Source organism: Artemia franciscana, chromosome 8 (assembly GCF_032884065.1).
Source record: "Artemia franciscana chromosome 8, ASM3288406v1, whole genome shotgun sequence".
NCBI classification, from domain to species: Eukaryota; Metazoa; Arthropoda; class Branchiopoda; order Anostraca; family Artemiidae; genus Artemia; species Artemia franciscana.
The window spans coordinates 49,669,019-49,686,785 of record NC_088870.1 but is presented as its reverse complement, the minus strand read 5'-3'; the positions used below and the strand labels follow the sequence as shown (position 1 = coordinate 49,686,785).

Below are 17,767 nucleotides of genomic sequence, written 5' to 3'. Positions count from 1 at the left end.
AAATAAATAATTTGTTTCATTGATCGCATGTTGTTGTAAGTCTTTCTTCTTTTATATATTTATGTTTTGCTGAGGACAGCCCTCAGACATAGGGCCGAAAAATTCATTCAAATTAGAATTCCGCTGTCTAATAAAAAGAATTCCTTATTCTTCTTCTTGTTTTTAAAGTTTACTCTAGTATGATGTGAGAGAGTGATATTAAAGAATTGAAAATGGCTAACATGGAGCTAATAGAACTAATATAAACCTATTCCAAGCGTTTAATGTTTGCTATGAGCCCCCTTCCCCCCCCCCCAAAGGGTAGACTTCGTGATGTCTGGAATGGCGTCAATCTGTATCAGAAGCCTAGCATAACCAATAGCTATTGTAAGAAGGAAGCATTTAGGGAGAGGGATAGGACAATATGGTTCTTACTTTTACCCGAATACAATGAATATCTATTAAAAAAAAAAAAAAAAAAAAAAACAATATGTACCGATAATATATATTTTTGAATGAATATACACACTTTCGAATTGACACTACTATTTAACAATGAAAATATCACATATCAATCAAGACTTCGGCAAAAATCAAGTAAGCAAGAACAAAACCCAAAGAAATTACAGAAAACACGATTGTTATAAATATACTTGCAATCAAAACGTAATTTAACTACGAATAAAGACTTCGTATATACATGAACAACAATTTCTTATTCAACAAACACTAAGAACTGATCTCATAACAACTCGTCCGATTAATCTACTTGAAAGCAAATTTGCGATATAAATATACTTGCAATCTAAAATAGTCTATATGTATATATAAAAAGGATGACTCACTTAGACGTTTTTTTTATATAAAAAAAAAGAAAAAAAAAACTATAAAACCCATTGTATCTATTTAACTATTCTGCTTAAACCCAACACAGAAATTCCTAAAAGAGAAACGAGAAATTTTCGAATTTCGAGAACTTGTTCGATCAAGGATTTGCTCTGTGGTGGATTTTACGTTGAATAGGGAGACAAAAGAAGCTTCTTACAGCCCCCCCCCCCAGTAAAATATTCTGGCGATGGTTCATCCACGGCACCTTCATAATTGCTGCTCTTTATGTGTATTTCTGGTCTATCCACGAGATAGTAGCCACTACCTTGTCCCCCTTTGCCGTCACTCTTGCGTCCATTCGGCATGTGAACAGAAATGGCTGAATACGATTCCTAATCAATGTTTTAACTTGATATGAAAAGCAGATACAAGGAGCTTGTCCTACTTCCCAATTTACAACATGTTACTAATACTTTCACAGTTTAAGCTTTCTGTATTACTCATGACTCATGCACTTATGAATTCTGAATCATCACTTTTCGTCAGCAATTCTGTATCGATGGAAAATATAATATTTAGACAAAATTAAAATACAAAATAAAATACTACAACTTCAGGGACTTGATCCAGTTATTTTAAGTAACAAAACTTAATTTACATTATCCAGATGATTTTGGTGTCCTAGGTTGTGCGAAAGGCAAAATATGATTAGAGTTTTAAGAATTTTGAAGAATAGCTTTGAAAGTTAATGATTGGAGATTAAGGAACGGGGGTTAAGGAATGAATGAAAATGAAGAGTCTGTGTTTGGTAGGGAGACGATTGACTAGGTGGACAGCTCTACATACTTAGGGAGCATTAATAGCAATGAATGTCGATGCATGAAATGTAAAAGCAGAGGCACCAATTGAGAGTGAGGAAGAAGGATGGTAATCCTTCAAATGTTTTACCATCCCCTAGATTTCAAAAAGCACCTTCATTGGGTATTTTTATTGTAAAATATCTTATTTGAGCATTTTCATTGAAAAAAAGTCGAAAACCGCGAAATTTCCCCCCCCCCCCATTAGATTTCGACACATACCATTTGCCCCTCACCATTTTCGTGAGTTGGCTCCCCTGTCTAAAAGGTAATTTAGTCAAGGCTAAGTTTTTTTTATATTTGAAAGAAATTGGTAAGAATGTAAAGGTGTGCCCTGGAAGTAAAAGTAGGACGCTAGAAGCCGTGGTAATAGCAGTTGGTAGTTATCATTCTGAAACACAGGCAGTAAAAACAGACTTAGAAAACTAAGAGACTTAAGAGATAAAATGAGTTGAAGAAACTTACTAAACGTAGAGACTTCAAAAGGCTGAGAAAGGTGTAATCGATGTTATGATCCCTGCTTTAGTCAAAAATGAATCAATCCAATAAGGATCAGACAGGGAGTGGGCCGTCCTTAAGTGGGCTGGCTGATCCCAATTCAAGGCAAAAGTGAAAATAAATAATGTAAGCATGAAAAAATAAGTGAAGTGTTTCTTGTTTTTAACTTATTCTTATTTGGTAATAATGGATGAACGCACGAATAAAACCAAGGGAGAGGGACTACGAAACAAACACAAAAATAGGTAACTTGTCCGTAAAATAGAGTAAATTACAATAAATTCTGAAAAAATTAAGACATTTTCGGAAAAATAACAACTAAAAAGCATAAAGATCACTGAAGAACAGGAAGAAATCGAGAAAAATTATGTGCTAGAAACTCAGTACTAAGATAATAAGAAAAATAAATAAAAACTAGCGTTTTATCATTTAATTTTTGTCAATTGTTTTCATTTTTATAACTATTCTGTAACCTCTTTTTTTTTGGAGTCCTAATTTAAGTTCTTTGTCTAACCATTTTTTAATACTCTTTGCACTGCAAACTCTAATCATCTATTCATACGTTTAATATGTTTATTATAAACATAATATGTTTCGAACATATTACTAAACATGCTGGTGTCTATTCCGGCGAACGTAAGTTCTAAGTTCGATATTATTGTTTTTATGCCACTTTTACTTTTTCTCCTTTCTTCTTAGTATTAAATAGGCGTATTTCTTTTAGATTTTGACAAAAATTTTCCATTTGAATTTCACCTTTCCTGAATTTTTTCCCGTTTTATTTTGTAAGAGTATTTCCTATGTGCTGTGCTGTTCGTTGAAAAAATGGTCGTTGCATGTGTCTCGATTTAATGTCTAAGTTGGTTTCACTATTTCAACAAATTTTGAATCTGACAAGTTGTCCCCTTTCTATTTTATATATGCGTTTTTGAAATGCTGTGCTTTCCACTTAAAAAGGGTTGTTGAGATATCCAAATTTAAAAATAAATTTGGTGTTAACATTTTGACAAATTTTGAACCTGAATTTCCCTTCGTCTTGAAGTTTTACTTCGCAATGTTACTTCGTAGTTGTATTTATGACGTGTTCCTTCAAAAAGGCCGAAGAGGCATGCAGATTCCAACAAAACTTGGTTTTAATATTTTGATAAACATTGGATCTGAATACTCTCCCTCTTGGATTTTATAAATAAAACGTTTTATAAATGTTTTGTCCTCGTTGCTTAAAATTTTTCGTATAGAAACTACAATTTAAAACTAAATTTGATTTTAGCACTTTGATAAATTTTAAATATGAATCCCCCTGCCCTATCTTGAAGCCTTTTTTAACTTAAAAAGACTTATTTCAGATAAATTATAACTAATATGGGTATTCTAATTACCAGACTAGCTCATTTATCTTAATTTATTTATATATAGAAAACGGCGTGATCTAAACATCAACGTAATACCAAGAACCACACAGTATTCCAGTCTATCGTGGACAGATATAAAAAATCACGTCTTCAAGTAAGCCTTTGGATTTTTTGTCTTTAACAGGCGCACTTTTTCCGATCGCAAATGCAATATATTTTCAGGTCTTTATTCTTCCGTAAATTTTTGAAAAAAGCTTCCATTACATGAAAAAAAACATAACACAAAAAGCGGTGCAGCCAACAAATCTACAATCAAAATATCCTGAGTGAGTAATTCTGGTGCAACATAGAATATTTTATGAAACACAAAAAAAAACTTTTTGAACACAAATTCTATGAAACACAAAAAAAAACACAAAACAAATAGATAACAATAACGAATAAAACAAATATTCTAATACGATACTGAACCGTATTAGAAGATGTACATGGTCTAAACCTAGAGTGGAGAGAAAAGGGGGACTTTCCAGAGAATCTGATAACTTGATAAATGAGTTTCTAATATGCAAACGTTGAAACTTTCTAGTAAACTAACATACCCATCCTGTTTTCCTGTTCTAATTAAAAATTTTGAAATGGAAAAATTAAAAAAACAAAAGTGATAAAATAATTAAAAAAAGCCTAGTGTAGAATTGATGTATTTCATAACTATTCAAGGATGAGTTTTTAAAATCGTTCAATTATTTGTTTTCCTGTCCTTTCCATAATTCCTGTTTTCTTTTCCTTGAACAAACATTGAAGGAAAGTAAAATCTATGTACAGCTCAACACAAGTATGTTAGCATTTGCCAGTGACATAAACAATTTTAAAATTGTGAATTTTCGCTTATGAATATAATTTTATTCGAAATTTGTAGCTTTCGTTTAAGCTTTTTTAATCTTACTTTTTACCTCCTCACCCGTCCTCAGAATCTAAATCATAAGGTATAATACTGGTAAAATTTAATAAGGTATACCCATTTTTCAAAATGAATTAAATTATTTCCACTTAAGGAATCCGAAATCGGCAGACGCTGACGCTTTCAAGAATTTTAATGTGTTCATATCTTATGATAATTTTAATGTGTTCATATCTGTGTTCTTATGTGTTCATATGCCACTGTACACAAGTATATGTACACTTTATTACACTGTAGCGTATACTGTATTAACATATTTTAATGATATTATAATTCAAATTTATCAGTAAATAATTATCTAAAAATTTGAATTTTCACTTGCCAATAGGGTTCTTAGTTGAGATTTACAAATTTTTAACCCTTAAATGTTTGTTTCTTGAGTTCGTCCCTAGTTTGCTGACATTTTAAAAATTATTTCTTTTTCTAATAGAAGCCTAGAAATAGTAACATTTTTCCTTTTTTTATTTCTATGCTTTGAAATTTTTCGGTTGAACAAAAAAAAAAATCGCTTTAAACAAAATTGTGAAAGCCATATGTACATTAGGAAGTATTTGAAAAATAAAAAATAAATAAAAAGGGGAACGAAGGAAACAAAGAAAAAAAGTCAGAAGAAATGGAAAAAACGTAAAATAGAGGAAAATGTTCAATATTAATGGAACTTATTGTGACGTGAAAAACAGTACTTTCTGCATCCCAGATAGTATAAAATTTCAAATAATGATTCATTTGGATCAGGATTACACCAACTTTAAACTGAATATGCACAACTGACACTTGTATACCACAACTGACATTCTTGCTCATTGACTTTATCTAAAAAAACATGGTTGTACTGCTTGTCGCTCTGCCATATCTAGCGGGTTATTAGGGTATCCCGTGACACAGTTTACCACGTCGAATATTTAAAGAATATAGAATTTTGATTCACAAAAACACTATAAAAGTAAGAATAGCATTTCCCCCTGCTACCATGAATTGAAATTGTTTAGATTGTAAACCAAAGCAAGGGTTAATCATGACATAGAAGCTCGTCTTTGAATAGTAATAAAATATATTATGACTACCCAACGTTTTTTTTTAATTGTTAATAAAAGTATTTTGATTTTCTTATGTTCAATTTTTTGCGTTTAATTTCTAATTAAGACATCAATTTTATAGGAGGAGAAAAATTTGGTTCACTAGGTCATTTCTAATTTTTCAATTTAATTTTTTTTTGACATAGCTTTTACAAGAGCACAGAAAAACTAAAAGTTTCGTAGTTTTTTTGAATATAGTCAAAGATAATTCTTACCACAAAAAAAATGGTTTTTTAGGCATTCAACATTCAGCGAAAAATCAGAAGCTTCATTTCCATACTATTTTTCTAAGAGAAAAAAAGAAAAGTAAATGCAATGCATTTTGTAAAAAGAGTGAATTTCTAAATATTTTGAAAACCAAATAGCAAAAAAATAAGCAAAAAGTCATGCAACACCTATTGAACTCAAGAAATCGCGTAATCAAGACACCCATATTTGGAATTTTTCTTTTATTTTCTGTTTTTGGTCAATTTCATTTCTACGATAAGTCTCAGGTTAACTTAAATTTTATTGGGAGAGAGATTTTACCCTGAATCTATTTAAATTTTCCCTCGAAGATTTCTAATTGACATAACTTACGGCAAACGAACATTGGCTTAAATATACAGGGATGGGTCAGAATTACGATAGAACCTGCTATTTAAACAATCAAGCACTGAATACTTTGCGTACGAGTATAATAATAGTCTAAAATACAAAACGAGTTAAATACGAATAAAACATAGTGGTTTAGTATAGGTTCCTAAAGGATAAAAAAGGAGCTACCCTTTTTGGGAGAGGGGTTGATTAAGGCTATTCGAATATCGCTAAAATAAGGCCAACCGATAATCGCTAAAATCAAATATAATGAACAAATATATATTTTTGGATCCATGGGATACAGTCTTAAATCAACCTCCCGTTAGCTGACTAAGCTTAAATAATGGCGTAATTATTTATATGCCTAGCTCATAAATACAATTCTAAGACACAAGAGAACAAATTAAATACTAAATTAAATATCTTAAACATAAAGGCGTTTATTTGGAAAACTAGGTTAAGAAAGGGCGTTGTTTGCAGATACAACACTGTCAAATCCGTTAAGTCCAATTCTAGCTAGTTCCTCTTCAAGAACTTTATTTCTTTGAAATACTTTAACATAGCTTTGTTGTAGTTGTTTTTGATACCTTAGGACTGTATCTTTTTCTTCTTGCCATATTTGCTTCTCTCTTTCAAAATCTTGTTTTTGCAGGTCCATTTCTTTTTTCAGCCGCATTAATTCTTTTTCTACATCACTTTCATTATAATTATGGTCTGTAATTATTCGAGGTTTTTCTTGAAAACTCAAACGCGACCCAGCGTCTTTTCTTGGCAATGAATTATGCTTAACGTAATCATCACTATGCAATTGCATATCTCGTATCTGAGCTCGAAGTCGAACCATTTCTTGACCTCGATTGGTTTGATCCCCTTGGAGCTCTTTAAGTTGTGACTTCAGAAGACCAATTTCACCTGCTCGGTTGCATAGTAACCAGGAAGCTTCATCTAGTCGCTGTTGCAGTGTTGTCACGTCACGGCGCAACTCTTCAATTTGTCGTTCGGCGTTTTGTCGCGACTTTATTTGCTCATTGACATCCATCTGTAGCCTTTGACGTTCGTTATTCCACTAAAAAAAAAACGAAAAAAAAAAACAATTAAAAGAATAAATCACAGAAAAGCCAAAATGGCAACACTGACCCATGCAGAAACCACAATTGTTGAGGAAGCTTTGTTTATTTAAAAATATGAAACGAGGAAGATCGTTCATTCCACTTCATATCCAGTTCTCTGTCAATATTCATTCTTGTTTCTCAAAAAATATATTTCTAAAAATGTAAGGGGGATAAGCCACCTCCTAATTCGTGCCGCCGGTCATTATTTGAAATAAAAAGATACACCTTTAAAAAAATGAAAGCGAAGAATAGCGCAAAAGCACCAAATGGATAGACCTATTCTGTGTATGGGCGGGAGAAGGGGCTACTGTCCCTATTAAATCTTACTCATAACCCTTTTAGAATGCAAAAAATTCTACCAAAACGCAGGACACACAGACTTTTTTAAGAAGTGGAAGAAGATAGTTTGAGTGAGTACCACTTCTAACAACTCACTACAGCAACAAGCCGCCTTAGGCCAACACAGCTACCCCACTTCTCTATTCAAAGCTTCCTTCTTGACCCTTCCCGTCCCATGCACTTGAAATTTCCTTTAAATCTTTCCCTACGATCTCTTGCCACTCCATTTGGCGACGATCTTTTTTTTTCGTTCAGTCCTCGATGGATGGCCGAATAAAACGGTCACCACAAATTCAATAAGAAATGATGATCAATAATGCTTGGAAGTAAAAACACAGTGCCATCCAGAGACATAATTCATTTTACTTTTGTTGGTCGGAACAAAAAAAAAAGCTTCTGATGCTTCTAAAACGAAAACAGCTCTAACCTCTTTTTACAAAGAATGGAAAGAGGATGACCTGAGCGTGTAAGGTTTAACAAAAAAAAACTAACAAATAAATTAATTTAAAAAATTGTGGGAGTAATAAGGAGAATAAAGTTTTTCATGGAGAAAGGAGGAGTCCAACAGAATTTGGGCTTCCCCGTCGACACTTTCACCTCCCCGGTCCTGTAGCTGTAACAACTTTCGACTTTCTGGAGTGGGAGGCGTGCCTCGAAAAACTCGGTCCAATAGCAACCAAAACTTAAAAAAAAAACAGAATTTTGATAACAATTGATACATCAAAAGAATTGGCTTTTTATGCCGATTCCAAATACATAAAATTCATTAAGTTTAATGTTACTCATCAAAAGCTACAAACCGGAGAAAACTTGATTGATTTTCGAAAAATTGGGGAAATACCCATAAAATGTCAAGCATTCTTAACGAAAACCACACCGTCAGGTTCAGCATATTAGAGAATCCTTCTGAAGAGGTTCCAAGCTCTTATCTATAAAAAGGTGGAATTTTATATTCGTTACCAGAAAAAAGATCACGGATGCGTTTTCATTTGTTTTTTTTTTGTTTCGTTTTATCCCAGGCGTAACCGTATGGAACCAATGGTCCTTGAAAGTTCGGGAGAGGGCCCATTCAAACAGAAAAAAAGTTCTAGTCTACTTTTTAAGTAACCAAAAAGACTGTAGGGCAACAAGTCCCCCTCTCATGCCCCTTTTCCCCAATGGCCGGCGATCAAAATTTCAAAATAGCCATTTGATTCATCATAGTTGAGAGATCCAATAACAATCCCTTTGGGGATGACAAGACCCCTATAGTGCCTTGGGAAAGAGATATAAATTACGCAATTTGAACATTGTTTACACAAAGTATTTGTTTTTGGGAAACATACGGATCTTTTTTTGGGAGAGGATTTTCTAGGGGGATAATTTTCCATGGAGAAAATTTTTCGAGGAATATTCCAAGCGAAATTTTACACAGGAGGAGGGGGACATAAGATAAAGTTTTTTTCAGCTGAACGTAAGGAGCAACATTAACACTTAAAAGAAACAGATATTACTCCGTATAAAAGGGGGGGGGGCTACCTTCCTCATCCCTCGCTGTTTTTGTTAAAGTCTTAAATATCTTCATAAATACTTCTCATTTAGATACAACTGCCCTTGTGTTTGAGCAGTCTTTTTTAAAGCAATGTGACAAAAAGTCTAACTTTACCATAACGAGCGTGGGTTGAGGAAGGGACAGCCCCCTCATATACGGAATCATTTCTGTTCGTTTTAAGTTTTAATGTTACTCCTTACTTTCAGCTAAGAAAACCTGTTTTGGTTTTATTTAGTGGAATAAAGGATGGTGGTCCATAATACTGGAATGCATTCAACACAATGGTAGAGGCAATAACTTTAAGAGTATCAGAAAAGTTAATAGCAGATAAATTTTTAACAGTCTCAGAAACTTGTACGATCAAAGACATTTTTAAAGGGTTTAGTGCTATTATTATAACTTTACATTCTTATTGCCATCTTTATGGTGAATCATTCTCGTTATAGTGATTATTACTCCACACATTTTAGCGAAAACTTGAAGGTTCTTCTGGCCTAGATCCATGCGCGCAAAAATTAAGCATGGAAATGATAAAAACTAAAACTTTATTCAAAGGAAAGTATAATTTTCTTCAAATGAAATTCTACTCGAATTTTGCACCAAACATCATTTTTATTTGTTTCTGTATTACTGGTGATTTTCTGATCGGATTATCATTCTTGTTAAAGTGACTATTATATATAGATGACACCTATATTGTTTATAATGGACTACTTCAATATATACATATGAAGTCCAACTGGTTATCTGGGGTTTAAATGGAATGACCAATCGGATTAAACCCAAGTAGGGGGTTTTGGTCATCAGTTTGTAAGCTGACTCCGTACCGGTCAACGTTACGGAGATCACCTGGCTAACTTCATATGGTAAATGTAATTGTTCCAGTTATTGGAACTTTCAACTATACTGAACAAAATGTCTATCCCAAAATTCTAAATATTGACCTGATTTGAAACGATAACTTAATAAACGACCACTCATTCAGCCTTTGAGTTATTTAAGTTTTCCCCCAAAACAAGGTCTTTCAAAAAGCGTAATATTCCTGCAACTACTTGGGACGGTGACGACTGGGCTAACTCATTAATACAAATGTAATTATTTTAGTTATTGGATCTTTTAACTATACTAAAAATTTCCCTTTAATTTAATATTTACTACAACAAACTACAAACTACAACAAAGAATTATGGTCGGGGAGGGGGGGGGGCACAACGCATTATATTAAATGCCAAACCTAACCTAACCCAATCAAAATACCATCTTAGAAATTTTCCATAGAAGAACTTTTAACACGATAACTTCCCACGAAGGGGGGGGGGGGGTTCTCGGGCAAAATTTGACGGAAAGAGATTTCCATTTTGTTTTGATAAAATAATTCGAAATTGATGTCTTCTTTTTCAAAGGAGAGTTAAGGAGAATTTTTCAAACGGATTCGTCCGCAAAACATTTTTCAGCGGTAATTTTCAACAAGAATAGAATTTTTCAGAGGGAATTTTCTGGCGAGGTGGGTACTTTGCAGGGAAAAATGTTTCAACTGAAATTTTTTTTTTCGAGTGGGGTTTCATGGAGGTGGGTCAGGTTCTCTGGCATTATTTGAGAAAACATTTCAAATCAAGAGAGAAAAAAACTTTTTCAGCTGAAAGTAAGGAGCAACTAAAACGAAACAAAACTTAAATAAAACTTAAAACGAACAGTAATAATTTTGTACATGTGAGGGGATGGCCCCTTCTTGAGTATCTAACCCATTACTCTAAAGTTTGACTTGTTATCCCAAATCTTTAGAGCAACTCCTGAAACACAAGCGCTCTTTAATTAGAATAAGAAGCTTTTTTAACAGTACTAAAAACTTTACTTATTTTAACATCTTACTTTCAGTTGATAAAGAGTTGTTTTTTCATATTTAATAATGTATAAAGGATGAAATTTTGTGTTGGTGCTGTTATTATGTAGATATTACCCTAGTCTATAGCAAACAATCAGGTAGCAAAGCTTAAGAATCTTTTATTTTCAGCTTTGAAAGCTGGTTGTTTGGTTAACTTCAAGCTATACAATAAAAATACAGGAAGAACGGTGTTAAATACGATTGATAGTATTCCTAGGGAATCCTGTTCATTCTATTTTATTTCTGAGGGGAATACTAGAAAGCTTATAGCAATCTTAAAATAGAAAACAACTGAGAGGCCAGAAGACAGTATAAGGGCCAAGGCAACAAGATAGGGGACAAAATTCTTTTCTAAAGTTATCCATTTAATGAGAAATCCGAAGAAAGGGGGAGCCCGGCCGCAGAGAGATGGCCAAATTACAGGCCTTATAAATTAGTCTAAGTTTTGCTCATTTGAGTAAGGGAAAATAACCCTTCTGCATTAGCAGAGTTACAATTTTTTTTAGCTACCTATGGAAGGGTTATAGGCGTTTACCCCCAGAAAATACCCCCCACCCTGCGGAAAAACCTTCTCCCTCCTCCGCCGATGTAAAAAAGTGAAAACATTTAAAATATATTTTATTATCATGCAAATTATGTTCTGGTCTTGAGGAGGTGTGGGGGTTATCAGCCCTACTCATGTTAATTTTTGCTCGTTTTGAGTTTGAATCGGTTATTTATTGTAATTTCTGTTCGTTTTGAGTTTAATTCATTTATTGATGGTGACTTGCGGTAGTTTTACACTTGACAAATTATTTGAATTTATTTCTACTCATTTTTGGCTTAATGAGGCTCTTTACTAGTCTGACAAACTTATTTTGTAGAAAAAGTTTTTTAATTAATTTCTGTTCATTTTTTAATAACATAGTCTTTTTCATAGAAAAAATATTTTATATCTTTTTGTTTTTTCTGTTAGACTCCATAGTTTTTACTTTGAAGATTATCTGAGTTTATGTCTGCTCATTTTTGGTTTAATTCTTTACTTTTCTTTATAAAATTTTTCGTTTCATTTTTCGTTTAATTCTTTAATTCGTTACTTTTCTTTATAAAAAACTTGTCCGTATGTTTCCCATCAACAAATACTGTCTGTAAGTAATTAAATAAAAAACAAGTTTTGCAACTGAAAGTAAGGAGCAACATCAAACCTTACAACGACCAGAAAATATTACGAATACGAAAGAGGTTGCCTCCCCCTCAAGAACTCGCTCTTTACGCTATTTTTTTAAGAATATCGTTTTTAAATAATACCGGGAAATCCGGCTCTCATTCCATGAAAAATCCCGGTACTTGTGTATTATATGCCATTCACTCAAGTTTACGATGTGTAAAACTCGAGAAAAACCGGTTTCTTCGTTACTTTAGATACAAATTTGTGCTATATATTTGCACATTAGGGGGAGGGGTAAAGTATAGCGTGTCTGCATGCAAAATGTGTGAGGTACAATTATTCTGCATATTATGAAGTAAGAATTGTTTACTGCCTTCAAACTGTCCAAATAATGTACCCGTCCCCCTTATGGGCAAATATATAGTCCAAATTCTATATTTCTACATATTCTGTCACTTGTCTTTGTTTTGTCTCATGCTAAGCTGAAAGAAACTAACAAAGAAACCAGTTTGTCCTCGAGTGTTATACGACGTAAACTTGAGTGAGTGGCGGGTTATACACAACTACCAACATTCTTTCCCCCTACGGAAAATAAAAACACAAAACTCAAATGAAATTCTCAATTTGGAAAGCCTTATTTCCCAACGGGAGGGGGGAATGCCGGGGGTTATTTTCAGAGGGGTAAACGCCGGTCCCCATTTTTTTCGAAGACCAGCCTACCTTTCTATCACGAACAAATAAAAGCTCAAACAGGGAACAGTCCTTGCATTAGACAGCAAAAAAAAAAAAAAAAAAAAAAACCAGATACAAAACGTTCTGGATATTTCGACCATATACATCACTGTTCGTCATCAGCCAATGAACAGGGAATTATATGTGACCCTGAAGTAATTCTTTTATTCTGTGTAAAAATAGTTTCTTTTAAATGTAATACTTCAGTGTATCTGCCAATGACGATCACTGGTGTATGTGGTCGAAATGTCCAGAACTTTTTGTATCTGTTTTTCACTGACTAATAAAAGGACTTATCCCTATTTGAACTTTTGTTTGTTTACATAGAAGTAGTATAGTTAGCTCAATTTCCTACTTCTTTATGTGAAATTTTGGAGCAAACTTAGTTTTATGAGGCAAGTTCCAAATTCAGTTACAATAATGGATTTACGAATAAGTCTATCTCACCAAAACAATATTCACGTTCTATATTTGATTATATGTTACACAGAATTTTAAAGGACACTGATATGAAAACTATACAACCATTAATATTGAAATGTAAAGGCAAAAAACCGTAACTAATAATCATGTCTGTAAAGCAGTTTTTCAGGGTTTTTAGTTTTTCACCTTAAAAATTAACAGAACCTTGCCGCAAAGACTTTAGTTTTGTGCTTCTCTTTTTGCACTATAAAATATTTAGTGAACGACCACCTACGTATAACTGTGCTAAATCTATTAAGCTTTTGCGGAGAGAGCCACAGAGTGAGGGAAAAAAGAAAACGAAATTTATAGCTAATGTCTTCCTGATAAGTAATTAAGATTGATGATTTCAAAGAACTATTACAACCTAATCGACAGTGTTTAATTATTTAACATAATTAAACACTGTTAAAACATAATTAAAACTATTATGAAACAATCATTGAAAGAGCGGAAATTATAAAGCCCAAACAACATACATCGGAAATTTGAACTATAGAAATTATGGCTATTGCAACACGAATTTGATTAGAATTTTATATATATATATATATATATATATATATATATATATATATATATATATATATATATATATATATATATATATATAAGCCAGGAATTAGCAAAAATTAAGTCAAATAATCTTCCAAGCATAAAACTAACACAAGTGATTATCAATAAACAAATGAAACTTAAAACGAACAGATATTACAATAAATAGCCGAGTTAAACTCAAAACCAGCGAAAATTAGCATGAGCAGGGCTGATAATCCCCGTGCCTCCTCGAGGCCAGAACACAATTTGCGCTTTACTTTAAAAAACAAAAAATAAATGACTCTATATTGTCAGTTTAATTGACATACACTGAAATTCCATCCTTAAGGTTGTGATAATTTTTTTTTTATTAATGAAAGAAAGAAAGGTGAAAATATTTCAAACGTATTTTATTTGATCCATTTTTGAATTATAAAAAGGGAACTAGAACCTCTGACTTCCAATCAATTGAACCCATTCCAGAGTTTTTACAATCACCCTTTCTTTCTATATATATATATATATATATATATATATATATATATATATATATATATATATATATATATATATATATATATATATATATATATATATATATATGCCCCCAGGGCATAACTTACAACCTTATATGCCCCCAGGGCATAACTTACAACCATTGCTCTGAGGGTGTGTGTGTGGGGGGGGGGGCTCTCATTTTCAAAGACATAGTTTTCGGACCTTCTAACAACGTTAAAAAAAGTAGCAATCTCAAAATTTGGATTGGATGTGTTTGGAGAAATGGTGGGCATGGGAGGGGGTTAGTTGCCCTCCTATCACTTTTTACTATTAAAAAGGGTACTAGCCCTTCCAATTTCCTGTCGAATGAGCTCTTTTCGAAGTTTCTCAGAAAACAAATTGCCGTCTCAAATTTTTCTATCAGATACATTTCGGCAAAATAGGAGATGTGGGGGGGGGGTATTCACACTCTGATCATTCTGACTCTTAAAAATGGCATTAGAACTCCTGATTACCAATCCGATGATTACCAATTTATATATATATATATATATATATATATATATATATATATATATATATATATATATATAATAGATGGTGGTGCTCCGAAAGATGGAGGATGATTTGTTAAATTTTATCTAGAGGAATGTCTACGGATCGTTTTGGGCAACCGTCTGAGTGACTGTATTTCAAAGAGTAAGCTGTGCGTAACATGTAGTCCTACCCCATTATCTAGGGCTACAATAAGAGAAAGGTTGAGATGACTAGCCCACTTTCCGTGGATGAAGGATGAGAGATTGTCTAAGATCTTCCTTTTCGGCCAACAACCTAGGGCTAAACGAAGAGCAGGTTGTTTCCGAACCAATTGCTAATTGAACCGGCTGTTTTTGAATTTTCTGACTAATCGATTCAAGCAAAGGATTTCTTTTTAGTTGCCCATGATACTTAAATAACTAACCTCCGATTAGCGGAGCTCATAAAGCATAATCCAAGGAAAGTTGGAGAATTTTTGGGAGGGGGTAAAGAAGGAAAGTTTGAATAGATTGGAACGGAGGAAAAGCGAGCTCTATATGAGAGCCTTTTTATGGGAGCTTAGAGTGAAAGGACTTTTTGAAGGGCGAAAGGTTATATATAACGTAAAGTAACACAACCACTTATCATAGAAAATAAACTAAGAATGGGGGTTTATACAATAAAAAATGACAAAAATAAATATTTTTCAACAGTAAAACTACATTAATTGTCACAGTTGCTGCAATTCGAGGATATTTCGCAAAGAGGAAGAGTTATCCACCCGCCTTGGACCAACTGTCGCTTAGAATTAAGCGCTTTTGCGTTACCACTGTAGTAAATAGCAGACTAGAAAGTGGTAATGCTACCTATAGTGCAAGAAAATAATTATTGCCAAAAATTCTGTCCGTTACAAAGTATTTGAAACATAATACACATAGTTAACGAAAACTCCATTTTTTGTATGACCATATTATGTTGCATCATGCCAAGTTTCAAATATTCAGAATGAAAAGACACTTTTTCAATAGAGTTCAATTAACACACTTTGAGTTTTTGCAAAGGATATTTAATCTGATAGTTGCTAAAGACTGGAACTTGTAAGAGATTAAATAAAAAGAACAAGTTTTTTTTTAAATGAAAGTAAGGAGCAACATTAAAACTTAAAACGAACAGAAATTATTCCGTATATGAAAGGGGCTTTTCCTGCTCAAAGCCCCGCTCTTTACGCTAAAGTTTGACTCTTTCTCTTAACTCTATTTTTAAAACTGTAAGAAACTTTAGCGTAAAGAGCAGGGCGTTGAGGAGGAAAAGCCCCTTTCATATACGGAGTAATTTCTGTTCGTTTTAAGTTTTAATGTTGCTCCTTACTTTCATTAAAAAAAAACTCGTTTTAGGGGGTGTTTCCCCCTCTTTTCTAAAATAAGGCACATTTTCTTGGGCTTGTAACTTTTTATGAGTAAGACTAAACTTGATGTAGCCTGTATATTTAAAATCAGCATTAAAATACAATTCTTTTGATGTGACTATTGGTATCAAAATTCCGTTTTTTAGAGTTTCGGTTACTATTGAGCCGGGTCGCTCCTTACTACAGTTCGTCACCACGAACTGTTTGAAATCTTCTACACGTGAGAAGTTTGTTTTATGGTGGAAACAATTCCCAAAACTCTGGACCTCATGGAGGCTGGCCTAAAAGCCCCTTCTCTTACGTGTGTGTCTGTGAAGTGTTGTTTTTGGTATCCAAAATTGCCAACATTGTTTTGGGTCGAAAACATGTGGCCAGCTACATGAGCCCTTTGTGGCGAGCGGTTAGCTAAAATACATTGCCCCAGAAAGTCTATTTTAAAAAAGAAAAGTTTTTTTTTAAAAAACGCTATTTTAAAAAGAAGGAAAAACTAAAAAATCTTGTAACACGCAAAATAAAGCCCTTTGCAGTCCATTTAAAGCAACTTTTGACAGTTTGGCTTGATGCAAACAAGGTAACAGGAGTCCCCTGCAAAAAGGGAACATTCATATTCAGAAAAAGATCTCGAAATAATAATAGTGCATTAATGCAATATTACAGGAACACTTAGGAATAGCGGAGTAAAACGAAAATTGAAAGTTAACAAAACAAAAATACGAATCAGCTGGTTGTATGGTCTTACCTTTTCATTGGGTCTTTCTGGAATGAGTGGCTCAAAGTTAATTACGAAGCGTTATAAGATTACTTTTAATAGTCAATTCCTTATAATTAGCTGCGAGTTGTTGGTTAGTCAATGACAGTAAATAGAGCAAGAACTTAACAAAAATATAGGATGGGACAAGAAATTTTTTCGATTTTTTTTTTAAATGAAGACAAAAAAGCCCTTTTTTCAATAAAGATGCCGAAGCGGGTATTTTTAAAATATAGGTAAGAGGGTAATTTCCCTCAGCCCCTAATTGCCGCTCCTGCTCCTCCCCCTGCTTTCCTCCGATTATAAATTACTTCATTCTATTATCTTTGATGGAGGAGTTGCAGAGATGCATGATTTACCGAGATGATAACGGATTCTTGTGACGAAATATCATTTCCAGCTTTCTCGCAGAGGAGGATCGGGCGCAATGGCGGTAAGGTTCAATGAGAGCTTTGATAAGGAAGGCATACCCAAATGACGGGGCTTTTCGTCTCTCCTGATAGCATTACCTTTAAAGATGAAGTCCTATGTGATTAATAGCTCCTCTGCCTCAGTTGTGTTGAATTTGACAATCTATGCATCGCGCCACTTTTCAATCTTCAGACTATCCACATGCAGGGAGAAGGTAAATTGAAAATAGGTCTCAGCATTTATGAGTAGCTCTTTGGACCGTGGTATCATGAGCAGAATGGTTCTGACGGAGATTTTTCCTTTTGTCATAGATATATTCA

At 33.4% G+C, this 17,767-nt stretch overlaps 1 protein-coding gene across 2 annotated transcripts in view; it reads right to left on the bottom strand.

Annotated features, from left to right (window-relative positions):
• Positions 1 to 470: 470 nt before the first annotated feature.
• Positions 471 to 17,767, bottom strand: part of LOC136030522 (leucine zipper putative tumor suppressor 2 homolog) — a 179,960-nt gene continuing 162,663 nt past the window's right edge. For both annotated transcript variants that reach the window (XM_065709548.1, XM_065709549.1), the window contains one exon: positions 471 to 7,193. In XM_065709548.1, the coding sequence (XP_065565620.1) occupies positions 6,585 to 7,193 (609 nt within the window). In that variant the 3' untranslated portion in view covers positions 471 to 6,584. The remainder of the gene's footprint in view (positions 7,194 to 17,767) is intronic.